At 38.5% G+C, this 22,331-nt stretch overlaps 1 protein-coding gene and 1 pseudogene across 1 annotated transcript in view; one reads left to right on the forward strand and one right to left on the reverse strand.

Annotated features, from left to right (window-relative positions):
* The window catches only part of POLA1 (DNA polymerase alpha 1, catalytic subunit), a 304,850-nt gene that overhangs the window by 247,206 nt on the left and 35,313 nt on the right, over positions 1–22,331 (reverse strand). Inside the window, exons 14-22 of the mRNA XM_060001706.1 lie at positions 20,496–20,634; positions 19,290–19,444; positions 15,524–15,608; positions 11,006–11,067; positions 9,454–9,543; positions 7,412–7,528; positions 3,973–4,148; positions 1,520–1,649; positions 908–1,027 (exon numbers count right to left, since the gene is read on the reverse strand). Of these exons, the coding sequence (XP_059857689.1) occupies positions 908–1,027; positions 1,520–1,649; positions 3,973–4,148; positions 7,412–7,528; positions 9,454–9,543; positions 11,006–11,067; positions 15,524–15,608; positions 19,290–19,444; positions 20,496–20,634 (1,074 nt within the window). The remainder of the gene's footprint in view (positions 1–907; positions 1,028–1,519; positions 1,650–3,972; positions 4,149–7,411; positions 7,529–9,453; positions 9,544–11,005; positions 11,068–15,523; positions 15,609–19,289; positions 19,445–20,495; positions 20,635–22,331) is intronic.
* LOC132418038 (cytochrome c-like) lies at positions 21,047–21,427 on the forward strand (annotated as a pseudogene).

A 22,331-nucleotide genomic window follows, 5' to 3' on the forward strand; every position in this document is an offset into this window, starting at 1 on the left:
CTACAGAAAGCCCGCATGCAGCAACAAAGACCCAACGCAGCCAATAATAAACACATAAATTAATTTAAAAAGATAAATAAATAAAATAAAATCAATGGACACTAAAAATTCAACTATTCATATTATGTAAAATTTGAGATTCTAAGAGTCCTCTTAAATTCATTACTCTAACATTCATGATGTAAAAACACAAAATATTTTATATAGATATTATCATTATTCTCATTATTAATATGGACACCTTAAAATAAGTACATCCATATAGTGAAAATTCTTTCCCAAGTAGTTTACTAATAGCCAACATTCAATACCTCAGCAGATGTCAAACTCCTATAAGTTAATACTTCCTTTACTAATTTTGATAATGTGCATAAAACAAGCAAATATAAGAACCTGGGTCATTTTAACATTAGACTCCCATTCTGAATCAATTACTATCAGTGCTGATAAAACAGTAGCTAAGTTTTACTTCCAATGCGATGGAGGCCACTTCAGAAACCTGATTGTAGTGACCTTAATCCTACTAGAATATAGAAATGAAACAACACAACACAAAAATAAAGGCTTATGGGTTCAAGGAAATAAATGGTTCAACTTGCATCTAAGTTTGGGTAGGGCTAACGAGGCAAAACGCTTTCCAGGTATGGCCACCTATCAGAGAGGCCTAATGCCTCCCTCAAAGAATTTCGTATTTCACAAATAATTTTTATCTGTATAGAGAAATGTAAAGAAGGAAATGACCACACAAAACAACAAAACAAATGTGACACAGAGTCTAGAGTATACAGGGAATTAATTATTTGGGGAGCAGATACTATCACAGCAAAAAAACCCCAAAAAACAGCTATCTAGATAATAAAAAGGGGGGGATAAGAAAAAGCAAAACACTATACAATTTTGGACCCACCGGTTTTTGCTGAGGCTTTCTGAAAATCTGCTTGTCAGGCACAATATAGTTGTTTTCATAAAATGCATGAAGCAACAAGAACTCATTACGCTCGGATCGTCCACCCATCAGCGTCCTAGACTATTAAATAGAAGTTTTTTTTAAAAAACTTGAGCTCAAAACCAGAATAAACAAAAGCAACTTCCAGTTGGCAGATTTAATCATAGCACCTCCTTCAAAAATCACTCATCATAACAAGGGCTGCTTTAAAAAAAAAAGGTGCTAAATTATTTCTAGCAGTTTCTTTAAGCACTATGGTTAAAATGAGACAAAGAGCTTAAAATACTGACAACTTGCGCTATTTCTTTACTTCCAAATGGACCATTCCACAAATCAGACACATCCAGATGTCAGAGATGGTCCTTATGTTCGTCCAAATTTCAACATACTGCACCTGGCTTTCCTCCCCTTCTCCCAAGCAGTTCTTCATTTTACAAAAGAAGCCCAGCTTTCAGAATACAGGTTACTTATTTTATAAGCATGCATTTAGACTCATTATCATATAACAACTACCCCCAGAAAACACTGGATCCAACAGGAAATGCTTTTTCCCCCTTTCTATGTTAAATTTACCATAATGTTCCCAGCGATGTTAGTGATCTGCAATGCTAATGGAAGAACATTTAGCTCACACATGATCTGCAAAATGAACCTGGCATCTTTCCAGGTGTGTTCCAACAGGTACAACAGACGAGAAGAGTCACTGTACAGAAAAGAAAGAATGAAACAGAATCAAGTAATTAAAAGAAACAATGATTATAATCAAAACTTCATCAACTATCACAAAAAATTTTTGGTATAAGTTAACTTCAGAGCAACGGCACCACAGCTTTGGAAACAATTTAAAATAAGGTCAGTATGAAATTAGGAATTCATTCATACCATTGGTCCCAATCAATGCCCTTCTCTAAAATACACAAAAAAATCCCACAAAGATACAACCTAAAAACTCCCTAAATTTTTTCATTCATCCATCCATTAAATACGTATTACATACCCACTCCGTGCCAGGCATTGTTCTAGATGCTGGCTGTGACCAAAACAGACAAAAATTCCCATCCTCATGGGGGAGACAGAATATAAATTAAAAATTTAATATGTGATATGTTATATAACACTAAGCATTAAGAAGAAAAACTAAGAAGCAAAGGGAATATTAAGTGTCAGGAGCAGAGACAAATTTTAATTAGGGAACTGAGAAAGAGTTCACTGAGAACAAAAACTTGCAGGAGGTGAGAGAGCAATCCTTGTGGATGGGTTATCTCTGAGAGAACATTCCAGGCAGACAGAACAGCACATTCAAAGGCCCTGAGCTGAGCATAAATCTGGCAGTTCTAGTACCAAGAAGGAGGCCAATGGCTGCAACAGAGAGAATGATGGAGAAGAGTAGAAGGACAGAGCTAACGGCAGAGAGACCCATTGTATAGGACCTTGTAAATCGAAATAAGTACTTTGGTTTCTACTCTGCACGAAACAGAAGGTCACTAGGAGACTGTAAGCAGAGTGCCATATCTAACTTTAGCACAGTGACTCTGGTTCCTGGGTTGAGAACAGACAGCAAGGAGTCAAGGGCAAAAGCAAGGAGACCAGTGAGGAGGCTAATATAAGAAAGACCCAGGGCTTCCCTGGTGGCGCAGGGGTTGGGGGTCCGCCTGCCGATGCAGGGGACACAGGTTCGTGCCCCGGTCCGGGAGGATCCCACATGCCGCGGAGCGGCTGGGCCCGTGAGCCATGGCCGCTGAGCCTGCGCGTCCGGAGCCTGTGCTCTGCAACGGGAGAGTCCACAACAGTGAGAGGCCCGCATACCACAAAAAAAAAAAAAAAAAAAAAAGAAAGACCCAGTGACCCAAGAGAAAGAGTTTGGTGGCTTAGACCAGGGTGGGTCCAACGGAGGGGAAAAGAAGTGGTCAGATAAAGACATATTTTGAAGATGGAGCTGACAGGATTTCCTGATGCATGGAACATAAGATGTCAGAGAGAGGAATCAAAGATGCCTCAGAGGTTCTGGGCTGAGGATGACTTTGGAGGTTTCCAGCGATACTGGAAAAATAAGAGAAACCTAGAGGAGGTCAGGAGCTCAGTTTTGGAACAAGCTGAGTTGGAGGTTAATGTCAGACATTAAGTAGAACAGGCAGGTGGAGATATGAGTCTGGAATTCAGGGAAGAGAGGTCTAAACTGAAGATATGCTGGCGGGAGGCATCAGCACCCATGTGGTATTGAAATTCCTGCGACTCAACGAGATCAACCAGGGAGGGAGTGCAGTCAGAAAGAGAAGCAGTCTGAGGACTTGGGAGGAACAGGCAGAAAAGAACGAGGAGTGGCCAGAGGGGTAGGAGAAATTTTAAGAGATCATCAAGCACAAAGTTTGTTACACAAAATGAGTAAGTTCTGGAAATCTAATGTACAGCAACGTGGCTACAGTTAACAATAATGTATCGTATACTTGAAATCTCCTAAGAGGGGTAAATCTAAAGTGTCCTCACCACAAAAAAAGAAAAGAAAAGAAAAGAAAAAAATAGTGATCGTGTGAGGTGATGAATAGGTTAATTAGCTTGACTGTGAGGATTATTTCACAATGTATATCAAACATCAAGTTGTACCTTAAATAAAATACACTTTTTATTTGTCAATTTGACCTCAACAAGGCTGGAAAAAAGAAATAATCAGCAATATCTCCAAATATTTGAATGACTTCTCAGATTTTATATTTCTAAAATATTTCCATCAATTTCTGAATTAATGAATTAAGGGCAGAAACCTAAATATCACATCAACTTCCAAACTGCTCTCAGGAAGCATCAAGATGGTGTTAAATGAGGGAGATATTATGATAAAATTAGAATAATTCAAAAAGCAAAATAATTCAAATTACTCAAGTAATGGAGATGGTGAGTCTGACATGAAGACAGACAATCTCCCCCTTCATAACACCACAGGCTCCTGTCTCTCCAGCCTAAGGATGATTCTGGTGTCTTGCTGTTGTTAATTTCAAGACAGACAAATTCTGAAGCATCCATGAACATACCTGTACATATTTCGTACATTTTCCATTGGGATTACAACCCTTTCAGTTTTCAGAATCTGTTGAACAAGTTCAGACAAATGGTAGCTTTTACAACGAATCAATTCCTTTGCTGAAATTTCCACATCACAGATCATTCGGCCACAGGTAGCATTTCTTTCACCAAATCCACTCCTGCCCTACAAGGGGAGGGAAAAAAGCAAATCCCATGGAAGAACAGATCCTGAGAACATTTCATTCTAACTTGCTTTGAGGCTAGTCCCAAAATTACAATGATGAAACTCTCATTGTTCCATTCATGCATTCATTCAGCCATCAATCAAATATTTTTGAACACTGACTACGTATCTGACACTGTTCCAGGCACTTGGAATATAGGGATATAGCGGTGAGCAAAATAGAAAAGATTCCTGGTCTCAATTGAAATATACAACAAAAAAAAGAAATTATATAGTTTTAGGAGGTCATTAAGTACACGGAAAAGAGAAAATAGAACAGGGTGAGGGGAAAAAGGAATTTGGGGGGACTACATCTTAAATAGGGTGATCGTGCAGACCTCACTGAGAAGATGCCATATAAAGAACCCTGAAGGGGGTAAGGAGTTAGCAAAGCAAGTGTTTGGATGAAGTGTTTATAACAACTCTACCGCCATAAAGATATGAATAGGAAAAGAAGCAAGAGCACTGGCTCCCAACTCCAAACTGTGGCAGCAGAATCCTCTGGAGAGCATTATAACGGTAGAGTCCTAAGTTCTCTGATGAGGCAGCATGCCGTTCTACTGATAAGGCTTTGACTAAAATAAGATTTCAAGCGCTGAGCACTGTCAGGTTTAGGAAATGAAGGTGCTTCATCCAAAACCACCCAACCTCCCTTCAGTGAAGCAAGCAGGTAGAATGAGAAGTGACAAGCTTTACAAGAGTCACACGGGGCCTGGATTCAAAATTTTAGTTCTTCCCTTTACTAGCTCTAAGATCTTGAACAAGTTCTGCCACCCCTGTGAGAATGTGCAATAAACCTGGAGCTACTGTGAGAGAGAACGAACACAGAAGGCATGCTGCCCGTTGTCTTCTCACATACTCAGTGTCTGCTCCCCTCCCCCAACCCCCGTTCCTCCTTCCAATCTCCTCCCTTAACAAGAACGCGCAACTCTGCTCTCAGGGATGCCCAAGTGGAGCTAACAAACATGTGCTGTCTCTAGATTCTAAGAGCTGATTTTTAAAACTACCAGTGGATTTTTAAGGAACCTCCATACTGTTCTCCACAGTGGCTGTACCAATTCACATTGCCACCAGCAGCGCAAGAGGGTTCCCTTTTCTCCACACCCTCTCCAGCATTTATTGTTTCTAGATTTTCTGATGATGGCCATTCTGACTGGTATGAGATGATATCTCATGGTAGTTTTGATTTGCATTTCTCTAATGATTGATCATGTTGAGCATTCTTTCATGTGTTTGTTGGCAGTCTGTATATCTTCTTTGGAGAAATGTCTATTTAGGTCTTCTGCCCATTTCTGGATTGGGTTGTTTGTTTTTGTTATTGAGCTGCATGTAAATTTTGGAGATTAATCCTTTGTCAGTTGCTTCATTTGCGAATATTGTCTCCCATTCTGAGGGTTGTCTTTTGGTCTTGTTTATGGTTTCCTTTGCTGTGCAAAAGCTTTGAAGTTTCATTAGTTCCCATTTGTTTATTTTTGTTTTTATTTCCATTTCTCTAGGAGGTGGGTCAAAAAGGATCTTGCTGTGATTTATGTCATTGAGTGTTCTGCCTATGTTTCCTCTAAGAGTTTGATAGTTTCTGGCCTTACATTTAGGTCTTTAATCCATTTTGAGCTAATTTTTGTGTATGGTGTTAGAGTGATCTAATCTCATACTTTTACATGTAGCTGTCCAGTTTTCCCACCACCACTTACTGAAGAGGCTGTCTTTTCTCCACTGTATATTCTTGCCTCCTTTATCAAAGATAAGGTGACCATATGTGCGTGGGTTTATCTCTGGGCTTTCTATCGTGTTCCATTGATCTGTATTTCTGTTTTTGTGCCAGTACCATACTGACTTGATTACTGTAGGTTTGTAGTATAGTCTGAAGTCAGGGAGCCTGATTCCTCCAGCTCGTTTTTTTTTTTTTTTTTTTTTGGCGGTATGCGGGCCTCTCACTGTTGTGGCCTCTCCCGTTGCGGAGCGCAGGCTCAGCGGCCACGGCTCATGGGCCCAGCCGCTCTGTGGCATGTGGAATCTTCCCGGACCAGGGCACAAACCCATGTCCCCTTTATTGGCAGGCAGACTCTCAACCACTGCGCCACCAGGGAAGCCCCCTCCAGCTCCATTTTTCGTTCTCAAGATTGCTTTGGCTATTCGGGGTCTTTTGTGTTTCCATACAAATTGTGAAATTTTTTGTTCTAGTTCTGTGAAAAATGCCAGTGGTAGTTTGATAGGGATTGTATTGAATCTGTAGATTGCTTTGGGTAGTAGAGTCATTTTCACAATGTTGATTCTTCCAATCCAAGAACATGGTATATCTCTCCATCTATTTGTATCAGGTTCCTTAAAAAACTACAAATAGAACTACCATACGACCCAGCAATCCCACTACTGGGCATATACCCTGAGAAAACCATAATTCAAAAAGAGTCATGTACCAAAATGTTCATTGCAGCTCTATTTACAATAGCCAGGACATGGAAGTAACCTAAGTGTCCATCATTGGATGAATGGATAAAGAAGATTTGGCACATATATACAATGGAATATTACTCAGCCATAAAAAGAAACGAAATTGAGTTATTTGTAGTGAGGTGGATGGACCTAGAGTCTGTCATACAGAATGAAGTAACTCAGAAAGAGAAAAACAAATACCATATGCTAACATATATATATGGAACTTAAGAAAAAAAAAAAGGTCATGAAGAACCTAGGGGTAAGATGGGAATAAAGACACAGATCTACTAGAGAATGGACTTGAGGATATGGGGAGGGGGAAGGGTAAGCTGTGACGAAGTGAGAGAGTGGCATAGACACACATACACTACCAAACGTAAAATAGATACCTAGTGGGAAGCAGCCGCATAGCACAGGGAGATCAACTCGGTGCTTTGTGACCACCTAGAGGGGTGGGATACGGAGGGTGGGAGGGAGGGGGACCTAAGAGGGAAGAGTTTTGGGAACATATGTATATGTATAACTGATTCACTTTGTCATAAAGCAGAAACTAACACACCATTGTAAAGCAATTATACTCCAATAAAGATGTTAAAAAAAAAAAAAACTACCAGTGGTTTTTACCAATAAAATGCTGAATTCAAAGGAAAAGGTGTTTAGTGCCAAAGTTAAAATGTCCTATGATAAGGCAACAGATTCCTAGTCAAAGAAGCACAGGGTACTCCCTGGTAGCTACTTCATATAAAGAAACCAAATAGAGAAGTTAAGATTTTGAAAATTATTATTACCCCAAGCTTTGGCATGTTGGATCGCTTCAGCCGACCTATCTTGGACCAGTAAGGAACTTTGCACACATTAATTCTCTGAAGTAGCACTTCCAGTTCAAACCCATAAATATTATGACCCTAGTGAGAAAAAGAAGGCAGCCAATAACATTATAAGAAACGCAAATTAGAGGATTTATCTTCATATGCATAGAATTTCTTTGCCCTTTCTTTTTCTGGTCTCTAATTGAAGGCCTCATGAGCTTACCTCCGATTGGGGTCCTTTCTTCTTCAGGAATTTATTCATCAGCAGCATTCATTAGCCTTGACATTAACAAGGCTGCTAAGCAGATTGCTGGAATAAACTTTATTTTATCCTAATTGATGCAAGGTTCATATGATGTCTTTTAATTTGCAACTCATGCTTCACAGTCTCATGCAAATTTTAATGTCCCATACTTTTTAGCTGATCAGTAAAAGCTGTATTCAAACAATTTCTTCTTACTTCCTTAAAAACCAAGAACCCAGCTATGTTGCGTGACAGTTTACATAGACATCTCTAGAAAACGGAGGAAGTGCATCTAGTTTCTTCCTAAAGAACTGAGTTCAAACACTACTGATTTAGACTCTTAATCAATGTGCAACTAAATAAACATATACTATCACTCCATACTTCAAATAAGAACTTTGCTAAAAACATGGAAACAAAACCATCCCGAGTAAAAAAATCTCAAAAATATTACCAAATTTTCCATGTCTGTAATGATAATTCCCATCATGTGAATTATGTTTATTCTAGTAAGTTAAACTAGATGAAGTTTAAAATAAATTAATAAACATATTTGTCACTAATTTTAATTAAAAATATATACCACTATATATTTATGGCAAGTTTGTCTATTAAACTAAGAGACCCAAAGGACATGAGGAAGTCTCATTTCCAAATTATCATGCCTGGGATTAGGGACTCAAACCCATGTCAGGATTCTCTCTTCTTTCAGTTTGGATTTCTCACAAAGTCTTGGCTCTTACACCCTAGAGCAGGCCAGCTACCCTAGACTCCAGGATATCTCCTTGGGGTCCAAGAGAGACTACTAGTGGAGATTGGGTGAGGGCCTGGTGCTGAGCCAGAGTACCACAGGAGGGCACTGTGGACAGAATCTTCCCAGCACTTTCAAGATGGCTCCTGAAATACCATAAGGGAAGCGGGTGCAGAGACACTGGTAGCAACCTACAGGCTCTCAGTACTTGGCTACAACATCTTCCAGAGAGGCGTCCAAGAGCAAAAACGAACACAGAAATATACGGCAAACATTTTTCACAAGGCTTCAATGTAACCAAATTACTGATGTTACACTTAAAATATAGGCATTTATATGCTACTTCCCTCCCAAAAACCCAAAAGCACAAAATAATGTGATTGGTCCATTAACCCAGAAAAAAGACAAAAGGAAGAACTCCTTGATAGGAGTCTACAAACTAAGGAAGGCTGGAGGAAACACAAAGCAAAATGTTGTTTTAGGACTCTTCGGAACTGTAGCAAAGACAACTCAATGAATTATTACCTCTTACTATTTAGTAGGAGCTACTCAGTCATCAAGAGAAAAAAAGACTCCTAGCCACGAGCTCTCAAAGGAATATGCCAGAGATCCACGGAGCTCATAAAATTAAAATACTTACACTTTGGGGATATGCACCAAACCAAGGGAATTCACTCCTGTGACATTATACTTCTGGGCCACTAAGCCAAAATTTTGGAGCTATTAACAGCTGACATGAGTTGACTTACTTCTGGGTTGCTCTCTAACTATAAATAACAGGAGTATCCTAAACTTCAACAGTAATTCGTGAGTTGCTTTTCTATTAGAGGGGAAAAAAAAGTATCTTATAGTAGGTTGGAGTTTTTTCTCCTTTCTGTTAGGAGAAAGTATAGCAATTCCCACCAGTCCACAGGGTTATTTCACTCTGAAAAGATTCTCCACTGCTCAAAAAGTACCAATCAAGTCACACTGAAAAGAACTATGGAATGAAGAGCTTCCCCACAATATGGTCAAACATCTACTCACCACAATGATATCAGGATCAATTTTGTGAATTTTTGCAAGGAAAAAACCTAGCAGTGTTCTTTCTGTTGCAGCAACCTCAACCTTCACATTCTGTTAGACAAAAACATACCAGTCACTTATCTTTACTCTCAACTACTATACCTTGGCTCCTTGTTCAAGCAGGATAAGATTTCTTAGGGTTAAAAGAAACGATCCATTTCAAAATTAAATGCAGCAATGAAATTCCTGATGCTAGATTTCACAGTAATAGTTGCACAAAATCTCTGAGGAGCTCATTCAAGTAATAAACATGTGAATGAAGCAAAATTTTAAGTGCTGAGCACTATCGAGTGCAGAAACGTCCCTCCATAGGGACACGCTTGTGTATCTGGACACATTTTATAGCACCTGAATCAGAGTACCTATCAAAAACATTACTTACTTTCCTATATAATCCCTGGTAGACTTTGTTGTTTATGTATTTACCACATAAAGAGATCCCAAGGACTGTATAAACTAATCCCAAATAGTAGTGTAAAAACCCATAAATAAGAAACTAGACTAAAAACAAACATACATGTAAGAATTAAGTGTCTTAAATAAAACCTATCTACACACAAAAGGCTTCCACTTGGATTACTCAATATAAATCAGATATTCAAAAGATCCACTCTTACTAAGACTCTTAAAATGAAGTTGATAGCTATGTTTTCTACAACTAGCTCAGGTTTAAAAAATATCAGTTTGACTCTAATGGAATTTTCCAAGGTCATTTTACTTACTAATTCAGGGCACTTCGCAAATAATAGCCTGATCCAATAGTACCCCCAGACTACTGGACTTCTCAAACCAATTTAAAGTAAGTGGAACCTGATAAGGTTGCTAACTTTTAATTCTGGCAAGTGAAGACTTTAAAAAAAAATTTTAAAACCTACACATTTACCAACCCAGGCATTTCATAAAATAAAAAACATACTCTCCAAAAATAAAATTCTTCATATTGAATACGTTTACTTTTATGAAAAACTCACATTATACTACCCCCCCCCCATTTTTATTAAGGACTCGTGAAAACTTCTTCATGGAGTATACTGGGAGTTTAGAGATCACTGATCAATTACAGCCAGCCCACACCAACCTTCCCAATATATGTCACCTTTAATATCCACAGCGTTCTCAACTTCTCTTGACTTCCTTCAAGTTAGCGGGGTGGGGGTGGGGTGGGCTTTACCCAACACTTTCCCAAAACACTAATCATGTGATCATGCAATTTTGGAAAAGCTTCCAATTAAGTTATCTGAAGGAGGGTTTGAGACCACCCATCTATTAATAAAGTGTCAAATCCCATTATTTCCAGGAAGTAACACATTTAAACATTGTTAAATAACACTTCTAGTTTTAAACTTCTAATACATTTTTAATGGGTTAATGCCATAGTCCAATCTAACAAGAATAGATCTAATAAATTAACATATAAAATAGCGTATTTCTACTAATCCATAGCATTCTCCTTTTCTCTTTTTAAACAAATACATATTTCATATTTAAAAGGAATAAACAGTGAGTTCTTTACCTTTTCCTTAATGCCTTCTTTAAAATCATATGGAAAAATACAATCCTTTGGTTTAGACACAACTGTAAAAAGGAAAAAAAATAAAGATTCCAACACCCATCTTAGTCCAATTTCAAGTACACATACACTGCAAGTTTCTGAATGGAAATCATCTTAAATATAAATAAATTCCCCTTGATCTCTAAATAGTTGCCAAAACAAACTACATATCCTAAAATTCATATGGAACCACAAAAGACCCTGAATAGCCAGGGCAATCTTGAAAAAGAAGAACAAAGCAGGAGGCATCATGCTCCCTGATTTCAAACTACATTACAAAGCTACAGTAATCAAAACAGTATGATGTTGGCATAAAAATAGACATACAGAGAGCCCAGAAATAAACTCATACATAACATGGTCGATTAATTTATGACAAAGGAACCAAGAACATACAATGGAGAAAGGAGAGTCTCTCCAAAAAATGATGTTGGGAAAACTGGACAACCACACACAAAAGAATAAAACTGGACCACTATCTTACACCATACACAAAAAAGTAACTCAAAATGGATTAAAAATTTGAACATACTGGTGGCGCAGTGGTTAAGAATATGCCTGCCAATGCAGGGGACACGGGTTCAAGCCCTGGTCCAGGAAGATCCCACATGCCGCAGAGCAACTAAGCCCATGTTCCACAACTACTGAGCCTGTGCTCTAGAGTCCGTGAGCCACAACTACTGAGCCAACGTGCCACAACTACTGAAGCCCACACGCCTAGAGCCCATGCTCCGCAACAAGAGAAGCCACCGCAATGAGATGTCCGTGCACTGCAACAAAGAGTAGCCCCCGCTCACCACAACTAGAGAAAGCCCGCACGCAGCAACGAAGACCCAACACAGCCAACAATAAATAAATAAAAATAAATTTATTTAAAAAAAACAAACCTGAACATAAGATCAGAAACCATAAAACTCCTAGAAGAGGGCCTTCCTGGTGGTCCAGTGGTTAAGACTCCATACTCTCAATGCAGGGGGCACGGGTCCAATCCCTGGTCAGGAACTAAGATCCCGCATGCCATATGGCATGCCCCCCCGCTCCCCTCAAAAAAGAAAAACAACTCCTAAAAGAAGACATAGACAGTAAGCTCCTTGACAGCAGTCGTGGCAATGACTTTTTGGATTTGACACCAAAACCAAAGGCATCAAAAGCTAAAATAAATAAGTGGGACTACACCAAAGTATAAAGTTCTGCACAGCAAAGGAAACCATCAACAAAATGAAAAGGCAACCTACTGAATGGGAGAAAATATTTGTAGATCATATATCTGATAAAGCATTAATATCCAACATATATATATATTTAAATTCATACAATGAAAACAAACAACCTGATTAAAAAATTGGCAGGGGAGCTGAATAGACATTTTTCTAAAGACATACAGAAGGCCACCAGGTACAGGAAAGGGTACTGAACATCACAAATCATCAGAGAAATGCAAAACCACAATGAGATATTACCCACACCTGCTAGAATGGTTATTATCAAAAAGAGAAGAGATAAAAAGTGTTGGTTGGAGAGGATGGAGAGAAAGGGAAACCTTGAGCACAGTTGGTGAGAATGTAAACTGGTACAGTCATGGAATTTCCTCAAAAAGTTGAAAATAGAACCATATAATCCAGCAATTGCACTTCTGGGTATTTATCTGAAGAAAATGAAAACAGTAACTCGCCACTTGCGATAACACAGATGGATCCAGAGGGCATTATGCTAAGAGAAATAAGGCAGAGAAAGACAAATACAGTATGATCTCACTTACATGTGGAATAACAAAAACAGAAAAGAAAATGAAAAAAATGAGCTCACAGATACAGAGATCAGATGGTGATTGTGGGGGCAGTGCACGAAATGGGTGAAGGGGGTAAAAAGGTACAAACTTCTAGTTATAAAATAAATAAGCCTTGGGTATGTAATGTACATCATGGTGACTACAGTTAATAACCCCGTATTGCATATTTGAAAGTTGCTAAGAGAGAAAATCTTAAAACTTCTCGTCACAAGAAAAGAGAAGTTTGTAACTATGGTGATGGATGTTAACTAGACTTATTGTGGTGATCATTTTGCTACATATACAAATATGGCATTATTATGTTGTATACCTGAAAGTCATACAATGTTACATGTCAATTATACCTCAATTTTTTAAAAGTTTAGAAGATTAAATCTGAAAAAAAAAGAATACCCAAGTACAGAGCCCTAAGTCCCTACAACTGTTAAAACTGCTTTGATGAAACATTTGCTATCCATCTAAGTCAGAATGGAAGATATTTAAGTCTTTCCCAAAGGAAATGCCCACCACCACCAAAACCTCAACCAGCATACAATGGAGGAACTCAGTCCAAACTTCTCAAAGCTAGGATAGTAAAGATGACCAAAGCTTCCCCCACTACACTCTCGACTCCCTGTCATTCACAACAGCTGTTCATACAGTGACATACTCTGAGGAGGTAAATGTTGAAATGAGCTCATGACTCTCTCTTCCACATATTTTCCAAACTATTCTCAACATCACTTTGTTTTGTGTATTCAACCCAACTTAAAGGGTAAAACTTCACAAAAATAACACATCACCCTCCCTTCTCTGCTTGCTTCCCTTGTCCCACTTTCCTAGTATCCAAGAAACCTGACAGGAGATGCTGCCCCAGTTAATCTCTGGTTCTGGGCTGGAAAATAACCCGGGAAGCATAACACATCAATAGTGTCGTGCCCTTATTTTATTTTTTACAAAAAAATGACTATTTAACTGGCCAAGTTCTCAACATGCAATACATCATAATCCACGGTGGAGACTGCCTCATGGCACGCAGAATTCTGTGGAATAGTTTCAACTATTTCCAACTCCAGCACGATATTACCATAACTCTGCCCAAATAGGTAAACATTTATTTATCCCTTGGCATCTTGCCTCATCACACAGAAAACTTTGGCCAGGCTTCTATGACAGGCTTTTAGGGTGACATCATGAAAAGAAAATAGTTACAGCATAATTTTGACCCAGAAGAAAAAAACTACTCTACCACAATAGAGTAACCACTGGAACAGAGAAAAAGATATCAAACTGCCTCCCGACTTCCGCTCCTAGAAAAAAATTAAACAGCTGAATAGGAGCAACCAGTCCAATAAAACTTAGGGTCCACAACTGACCAAAAAAAAACTTCTTTACCAAACAAAACCAAAAATAAACAAATGGGACCTACTCAAACCTAAAAGCTTTTGCACAGCAAAGGAAACCATAAACAAGATGAAAAGACAACCCTCAGAATGGGAGGAAGTATTTGCAAATGAAGCAACTGACAAAGGATTAATCTCCAAAATTTACAAGCAGCTCATGCAGCTCAATATCAAAAAAACAAACAACCGAATCCAAAAATGGGCAGAAGACCTAAATAGACATTTCTCCAAAGGAGATATACAGATTGCCAACAAACACATGAAAGAATGTTCAACATCACTAATCATTAAAGAAATGCAAATCAAAACTACAATGAGGTATCACCTCACACCGGTCAGAATGGCCGTCATCAAAAATTCTACAAACAATAAATGCTGGAGAGGGTGGGGAGAAAAGGGAACCCTCCTGCACTGTTGGTGGGAATGTAAATTGGTGCAGCCACTATGGAGAATAGTATGGAGGTTCCTTAAAAATCTAAAAATAGAACTACCATACGACCCAGCAATCCAACTCCTGGGCATATAACCAGAAAAGACGAAAACTCTAATTCGAAAAGATAAACATATCCCAATGTTCATAGCAGCACCGTTTACGATAGCCAAGGCACAGAAACAACCCAAGGGCCCATTGATAGACAACTGGTTTAAGAAGATGTGGTGTGTGTGTATACACATACACACACACACACACACACACACACACACACACACACAAATGGAGTGTTACTCAGCCATAAAAAGGAATGAAATATTGCCATTTGCAGCAACATGAATGGACCTAGAGAATATCATACTACGTGAAATAAGTCAGAGAAAGACAAATATTATATGCTACCACTTATATGTGGAATCTACAAAATAACACAAATGAGCCTATATACAAAACAGAAACAGACAGACTCACAGATATAGAAAACAAATTTATGGTTACCAAAGGGTATGGGCGGTGGTGGGGGGTATGATAAATTAGGAGGATGGGATTAACGGATACAAACTACTATACATGAAACAGATTAGCAACAAGGACCTACTGTAGAGCACAGGGAACTAGAGCCAATATCCTGTAATAACGTATAGTGGAAAAGAATCTGAAAAGGATAGATATATATTATATATAACCGAATACTTTGCTGTACACCTGAAACTAACAGAGTACTGTAAATCAACTATACTTCAATTTAAAAAAACTTCTTTAACAACATGCACTAAGTATCTTAAAAGCATTTTTTTTAAGTTACTGATCCAACAGCTGGAGAAAAAACAAAATAACAATTAAGCCATTAATAAACCAGCTAAAAAAATACATACCACAGAAGTGTGAGTGAAAGGGAGGCCGTGGGGGTGCTTTATCTAGTGCGAAGCTGTGATGCACCAATGCTGCCACAGCAATAATCTGCCAAGAAAGGAGGAGAAAATCACTTATCAGATACCTACTACGCAGTCTGCATTCTCACCACAACCACCGAGAATAGAAAAAGAAACAGATTTTAATCCGTAAGATTACTTTAATTTTTTATTACGGAAGTATTTAAACAAATAAAGAAATAGAATAATAAAATCAACTCTCATACGCCGATGACCCAGCTTCAATCATCAACTCATCAACAGCCCTACCCCACATTATTCTGAAGCAAAACGCATACCTATCACTTTATCCAGAAATATGTCAGCAGGTATCCCTAACCAAGGTTTCTCAATCTCAGCGCTATGGACATTTTAGGCCGAATAATTCTTTGCTGTGGGGCTGCCCTGTGCATTGTGGGACGTTTAGCAGCATCCCTGGCTGCCAACAGCACCGCTCCCCACTCCCCAGTCTCCAAGTTGTGACACCAAAAATGTCTCCAGACATGGCCCAAAACCCCTTGAGGGTTAAAATCTCACCGAATTGAGAGCCATTACTTTAAAAGATGAGAAGTTTTTAAAATGCAATACAATCATCTCAGCTAATTCAACTAACAGTGTTTCCTTAAAATCATTAAATATCCAGGCAGGATTCAAATTCTCATGTTTTCCCAACTATCTCAATTTTATTTACCAAATAAGTCCATACTTTGCAACCAGCTGATATGTTAAACTGTCTAAGTACAACTCCTCCCCATCTATTATTTCTTGCAATTTATTTGTTGAAGAAACTGGGTGGTTTTGCCCCGTAGAGTGCCCCCCCAGTAAAGACTCTGCTGCTCGTATCTCAATAATGTCATTTAACATGTTCTTCTGTTTCTGCACTGCCTGTATATTCATATGTGGATGTGAAGGCTTGATAAAAATCAGATTTTTTGGCAAGAATTCTTTGGAGGTGCTACTGATCACTGGTTATCACATCGGGTCTGGTTATCTCTACTCTAGTGATACTAGCAGCCTCTGAAAATCACTGCCTAGATCCATTATCTCATTAGAGATTGCAAAGTGGTCACATTCAATTTTTCCTTTATTTTATTTATTTATTAGCTGGAAAGCTTCTATGAAGACAAACTTCCCCATATCTATTATTTGGTTACCTGAGATACAATATATGTTCAAAAAAGTCAAGATAAATGCTTGATTCAATCTATTTATTTACCAGTTTTCAAAATAATGAGTTAGTTCCCTAGCTTTCTTCACAGGTGAGCAGTGCGGTGCTGTGTTTACAGTATCATTATGAAGTCGTATGTTTCAATCTGTTGCAGTTATACTTATACATGCTCAAACTGTCCCATCTTTGGTGTAGGAAACTCTTCAAGTTTACTCTTGAGTCCTTCTGACATATCTTCAGTAGATTTTAATATCGTCCTTGCTTTCTAGTATAACAAGAAGTTCCAGGCTTATCCTGGACATTTCCTGCCCCAAATCAGCTATTTCTTCACAAAACCCTATTTCCTTTCTGGGGAAATGGTATTTAGAAACCTCACTCTGGGTGCTGGAAGGATTTTTTTTAACTAATTAAATTTTCCCCAAACACTTAACTAATAAATATCTACTATATCAACTATTATTAAAAGATCAAATCACATACAAAAAAAAATTGCCAAAAGGCTGTTAAAAAAGATCCCCATCAATGTCAAAGGATTTAGAAGCAAACACAAAGAAGCTCCCATCGAACAAAGAGAGACAATTTAAGCAGCAAAAATAACAAGAATAATTAATGAATGAAACAGATTGAAATATACTAAGTATATATAAAGCCCATGAGTTTATAATGATAGTCCATAAAAGACGAAGCAAAAATAAGTAACAAGAAAAATAAACAAATCATGTGTCAACAGTGCACATAATGTAGGTCCCCAACTTCCCTCTCAGAAAACTGGCAGTGAAAGAGAAAGAAGTACACATTTATCTCTTCTTTCCTATATAAAGTATTGCAGCATAACCAAATAGTACTGGTTAATGAGGAAAAGTTAATTTTATAGAAAAATTTAACTAATAATCATTCTAATATTTCACATGCTTAACTAATAAACATGGAAAGGATGACGTAATTAGAAGACCATTTTACAACTCCTAATGAAATATCTAATTTAGGCAAAAATTAGATCAGTGATTCTCAACCAGGAACAATTTTGCCCGCAGTCCCCAGGGGACATTTAGAGATGTCTGAAGGCATTTCTGGTTGTCAGAACTAGGCGGTAGCGGTGATATTTGGCATTGGGTGGAGGCCAGGGATACTGTTAAACATCCCACAATGCACAGGACAGCTCCCACAACAGGTTCATTCGGCCCAAACATCAGTATTGCCGAGGTTAAAAAACTTGAACCTACTAATCAATGATAGCCCCACTAACAGTGGTTTAACCAGACATTACGTGCCTACTGATACAACCCAACGTGAAATACACTGTACCACCTACACAGTATTTTGGCCAAAAAAAGTTAAACCTGAACCTAATCAATTCGGCAGTGCTAATGAGCAGGGGTGGATACTTTTTTCCGTAAAGGGCCAAAAAGTAAATATTTTAGCCTTTCAGGTCACAGAGTCTCTGCCATGACTACTAACTTTGCTGCCGTGGTACAAAAGCAGCTGTAGATAATATGTGAACGCACAGACATGCTGTCTTCCAGTGAACTTTATTTACAGAAACAGGTGATGGGCTAGATTTGCCCGCAGGCCACAGTTTGCCAACCCCTGATACACAGGAAGAAATCCACAGACACGAGGAAGCAAACAAATACAGAAAATGGGTCATTCATTGAGACCACTAACAGTGATTCCTCAGTAAGTCAACGTCACTGAAAAAGCTGGAGGGGGTGGGAGGGAGCTGCTCACATTTAAAAGAGATTCAAGAAACAAAAATTAAACACCGTCTGTGGATCTTGTATAAATCCTGACTCAAATAAATCAACTGTTAAAAGACATTTCTGAGGGCTTCCCTGGTGGCACAGTGGTTGAGAGTCCGCCTGCCGATGCAGGGGATGCGGGTCCGTGCCCCAGTCCGGGAGGATCCCACATGCCGCGGAGCGGCTGGGCCCGTGAGCCATGGCCGCTGAGCCTGCGCGTCCGGAGCCTGTGCTCTGCAACGGGAGAGGCCACAACAGTGAGAGGCCCGCGTACCGCAAAAAAAAAAAAAAAGACATTTCTGAGAAATAGAGTCATGTGACTATGGACTAGGTATTTTAGCTGGTATCAAGGAATCACTGTTAATGTTAATAGGGGTGATAATGGTATTCTATAAGAAAGTGTGCATGTTTTGAGAGATGCAAACCAAAGTATACAGGGGTAAAATGACACAATGTCTGAGATTAGCTTCAAAATACTTCAGGAGGAAAAAAGAAGAAGGGGGGCGATAAACAAGTGTGACAAAATCTTGCTAAATGGTGAATATGAGTGATGGGTATATAGGAGTTCATTATATTATTCTATGTCCATCTGAAGTTCTCCAAAATAAAAAAATTTAAAAACACAAAGTCCAGCAATTTAAGTCTTTAAATAAAAAAACCCTCCAAACCAGACAAATTCAATTCATTCTTCAAAATGGAGTTTGGTAGTGAATTAGTATTCTTTCCCTTCCAAAAAGAACAACCTCCCCTTACAGAAAAGCTATACAAGTGCAAGAAGTATCGCACCTCTGGCATAGGTACAAAATCTGTCCTGTTTCTTTACCTCGTTTTCATGTGTCTTTGCATTCTGCATTGTCTTCATGCTCAAAGACATGACCACAAGTGGAGGAGGACCAACATCCTTAATTACGTTCACCAGGTCCGGTTTCAAGGCCACTGCCTCAACTTTACACCAACTGATTGGCTGATTCAAGAGCTCTGAAAAAGAATAGGAACAACAGATCAATAGCTATTTGCTGAAAAAGAAAAGTTACTATAATTAAGACATCTGTGATTAACCGAGATTGTCTTCAATCCTACCTTCTACTAAGAATGTCTTATTATAACATCTAACTAAAACTAAACCACGTTATTGGATTGTATGCAAATCTTCGTGTGTGTATACATATGTTCATTTTCCTGGGAAAAAAGTCCACAGCTTTCATCTGACTTTCCAAAAAATCCAAGACCCAAAATAGGTCTGTAAAAGCCACAGCACTGCCTTAGAGGAATAAAAAAAAAAAAACAGTTTTGGGACTTCCCTGGTGGCGCAGTGGTTGAGAATCTGCCTGCCAATGCAGGGGACACGGGTTCGAGCCCTGGTCTGGGAAGATCCCACATGCCGTGGAGCAACTAGGCCCGTGAGCCACAACTACTGAGCCTGCGCGTCTGGAGCCTGTGCTCCGTGTGAGAGGCCCGCGCACCGTGATGAAGACTGGCCCCCGCTTGCCGCAACTAGAGAAAGCCCTCACACAGAAACGAAGACCCAACACAGCCAAAAATAAATAAATAAACAAACCAATGAACCAACAATAAATAAATAAATTTTTAAAAAAAACGGTTTTAAGAGATTCATGAAGACAAAACAAAGTATCACAAATGCAAGTATTGAAAAACATCAGGTAAGAGACCATACATGCACTATCCACACCGGGCAGTGATGTTTTGCTCCTTCAGAAGTCAGCAGTTCACTATGTAGAACAGCTGAGCCACATCAGCCAGGTTGGAAGTCCACGCTGACAGCAACACAATGAAGGATGCACCCAAATGCCCGAGTAGGCTAGCTAAAACCTCCTTCCCACTAAAATGCTAAGCACCACGGTGAAAGAGTGATTTCAAACGTACTTCCTATACTCACTCAAGGAAAACCTTAAAGAAACTAACATTAAAAAGGAAGTGGTCGCACTGAAATTGAGTCCAATTCTTTAACTTCTAGAAACCGCATCTAACAGCAATTTACTTAGCATTCTGAAAGTAAATTTTCCCTTACGTGGATTTTTTACTTCGAGCCAACAAGGTCCTTTGATCTTTCTGTTCATCAAGAACAGTTCCAAGCTGGATGTGTTGGTCCCAAATACATGAGAAAAAGTTTCTCCTTTCAAATCCTGAGGAAGCTGTGGCATTTCAGCCTGAAAAAGGCAAAGACAAAAAAAAAAATCTTTTTTTGTTTAAAACTATTACTTCACATTTTCCAAAGTCTATATTTGAAATAAACAAAAGTCTCTCTATGAACCACCAGAAGAAACCCCTTTGATATATATGAAATGTAATTTGCCACAAATGAAATCCATAACAATTCACAGTAGGAAACAAAAACAATTCACAATGACAAAATAATGCATCTTGATGACACCCATCAGAAGAAAAATGGGCCAAGAAGCTCCTGCAAAAGAGGATTTCTGTCCAGAGCTGTACATACCTTACTGATAAAGAATAGCCAAATAAATACAACTCCGTTAGAAGAATGAAAGCGAGAGAGCGGGACGTTCGGCTTGCGAGCGGGAACCTCTTAGTCGTGCATGGAGAAAGAACGATTTAAAAATGGGTGATGTTGAGAAGGGCAAGAAGATTTTTGTTCAGTAGTGTGCCCAGTGCCATACTGTGGAAAAGGGAGGCAAGCACAAGACTGGGCCAAATCTCCATGGTCTGTTTGAGTGAAAGACAGCTCAGACTTTCAGATTCTCTTACACAGATGCCAACAAGAACAAAGGCATCACCTGGGGAGAGGAGACGCTGATGGGAGTATTTGGAGAATCCCAAGAAGTACATCCCTGGAACAAAAATGTTCTTCGCTGGCATTAAGAAGAAGGGAGAAAGGGCAGACTTGATAGCTTATCTCAAAAAAGCTACTAATGCATAATCGTTGGCCACTGCCTTATTTATTATGAAACAAATGTCTCATGACTTTTTATGTGTACCATATTTAAATTGATCTCATACACTAGAATTCAGATCATGAATGGCTGAGGTAATATTTCTGTCCTGATTTAAATAAGATTGGCTTGTGGCTAAATGAATATAGTCAGTTTTTTGAATTTCGATAGTAATTCTGGTTCAAAAAGTACTATCACTGTTTTCCCCTTCTAAAGAGATGATTAAACTTAAATAAGGAATGTTAAACTTTTCAGCGATACGGTGAATGCCTTCTCAAACCATATAGGAGATTGGTTTTATATTTAGATTTCTATAACTGGTTATATTAATATATTTAAATACTGAGAAGCTCCCTTAACTGTCTCATAGACCAGCAAGATTCACCTGTGTTTCAAGTTGTGTTCGTTTGCCTGTTAAGGCAAGGGCTGAAGATATACTGACACATCCACTTTATCTTTTTGGTCTTAACTACGCCAATTTAATTAAAATTCTCCATCTAAAATATTGCGTTTTACTTAATGAAAGGAATTTTAGTGTGGTTTATGTATAGCATCAAATAAAGAATATTTAGTACTTTTCACATTTTATAGATGATCTTTAAGATCAGATGCTTTTAAAATTCACTGTGACAAGATATGTTAGGAAACTTGCTTGTGAATTCTCTACAAAGTCAGACTAAGTTATAATTCAGGATTGTCTTTTAAACAGGTATTCAGAAACACAACGGCAGAACTACTGTAGATGTGTGATGGGCAATGGTGCTTTTGCCAACTCAGAAGGGTTAAGGCAGAGGAGCTTTATCATTAGCACAAATTTGTAAATTATCTGATCATAAGGCTTGAAAATTAAAAACAAAGTCACAGATCAAAATAAATAAATAAATAAAAGCAAGGGAGTAGGACTCATTCAAAATGCTTCCATGGAGAAAATTTTTTATGGGAGACAGTGTTTT

The sequence above is a fragment of the Delphinus delphis genome, chromosome X, assembly GCF_949987515.2.
Source record: "Delphinus delphis chromosome X, mDelDel1.2, whole genome shotgun sequence".
In the NCBI taxonomy this organism is placed as follows: Eukaryota; Metazoa; Chordata; class Mammalia; order Artiodactyla; family Delphinidae; genus Delphinus; species Delphinus delphis.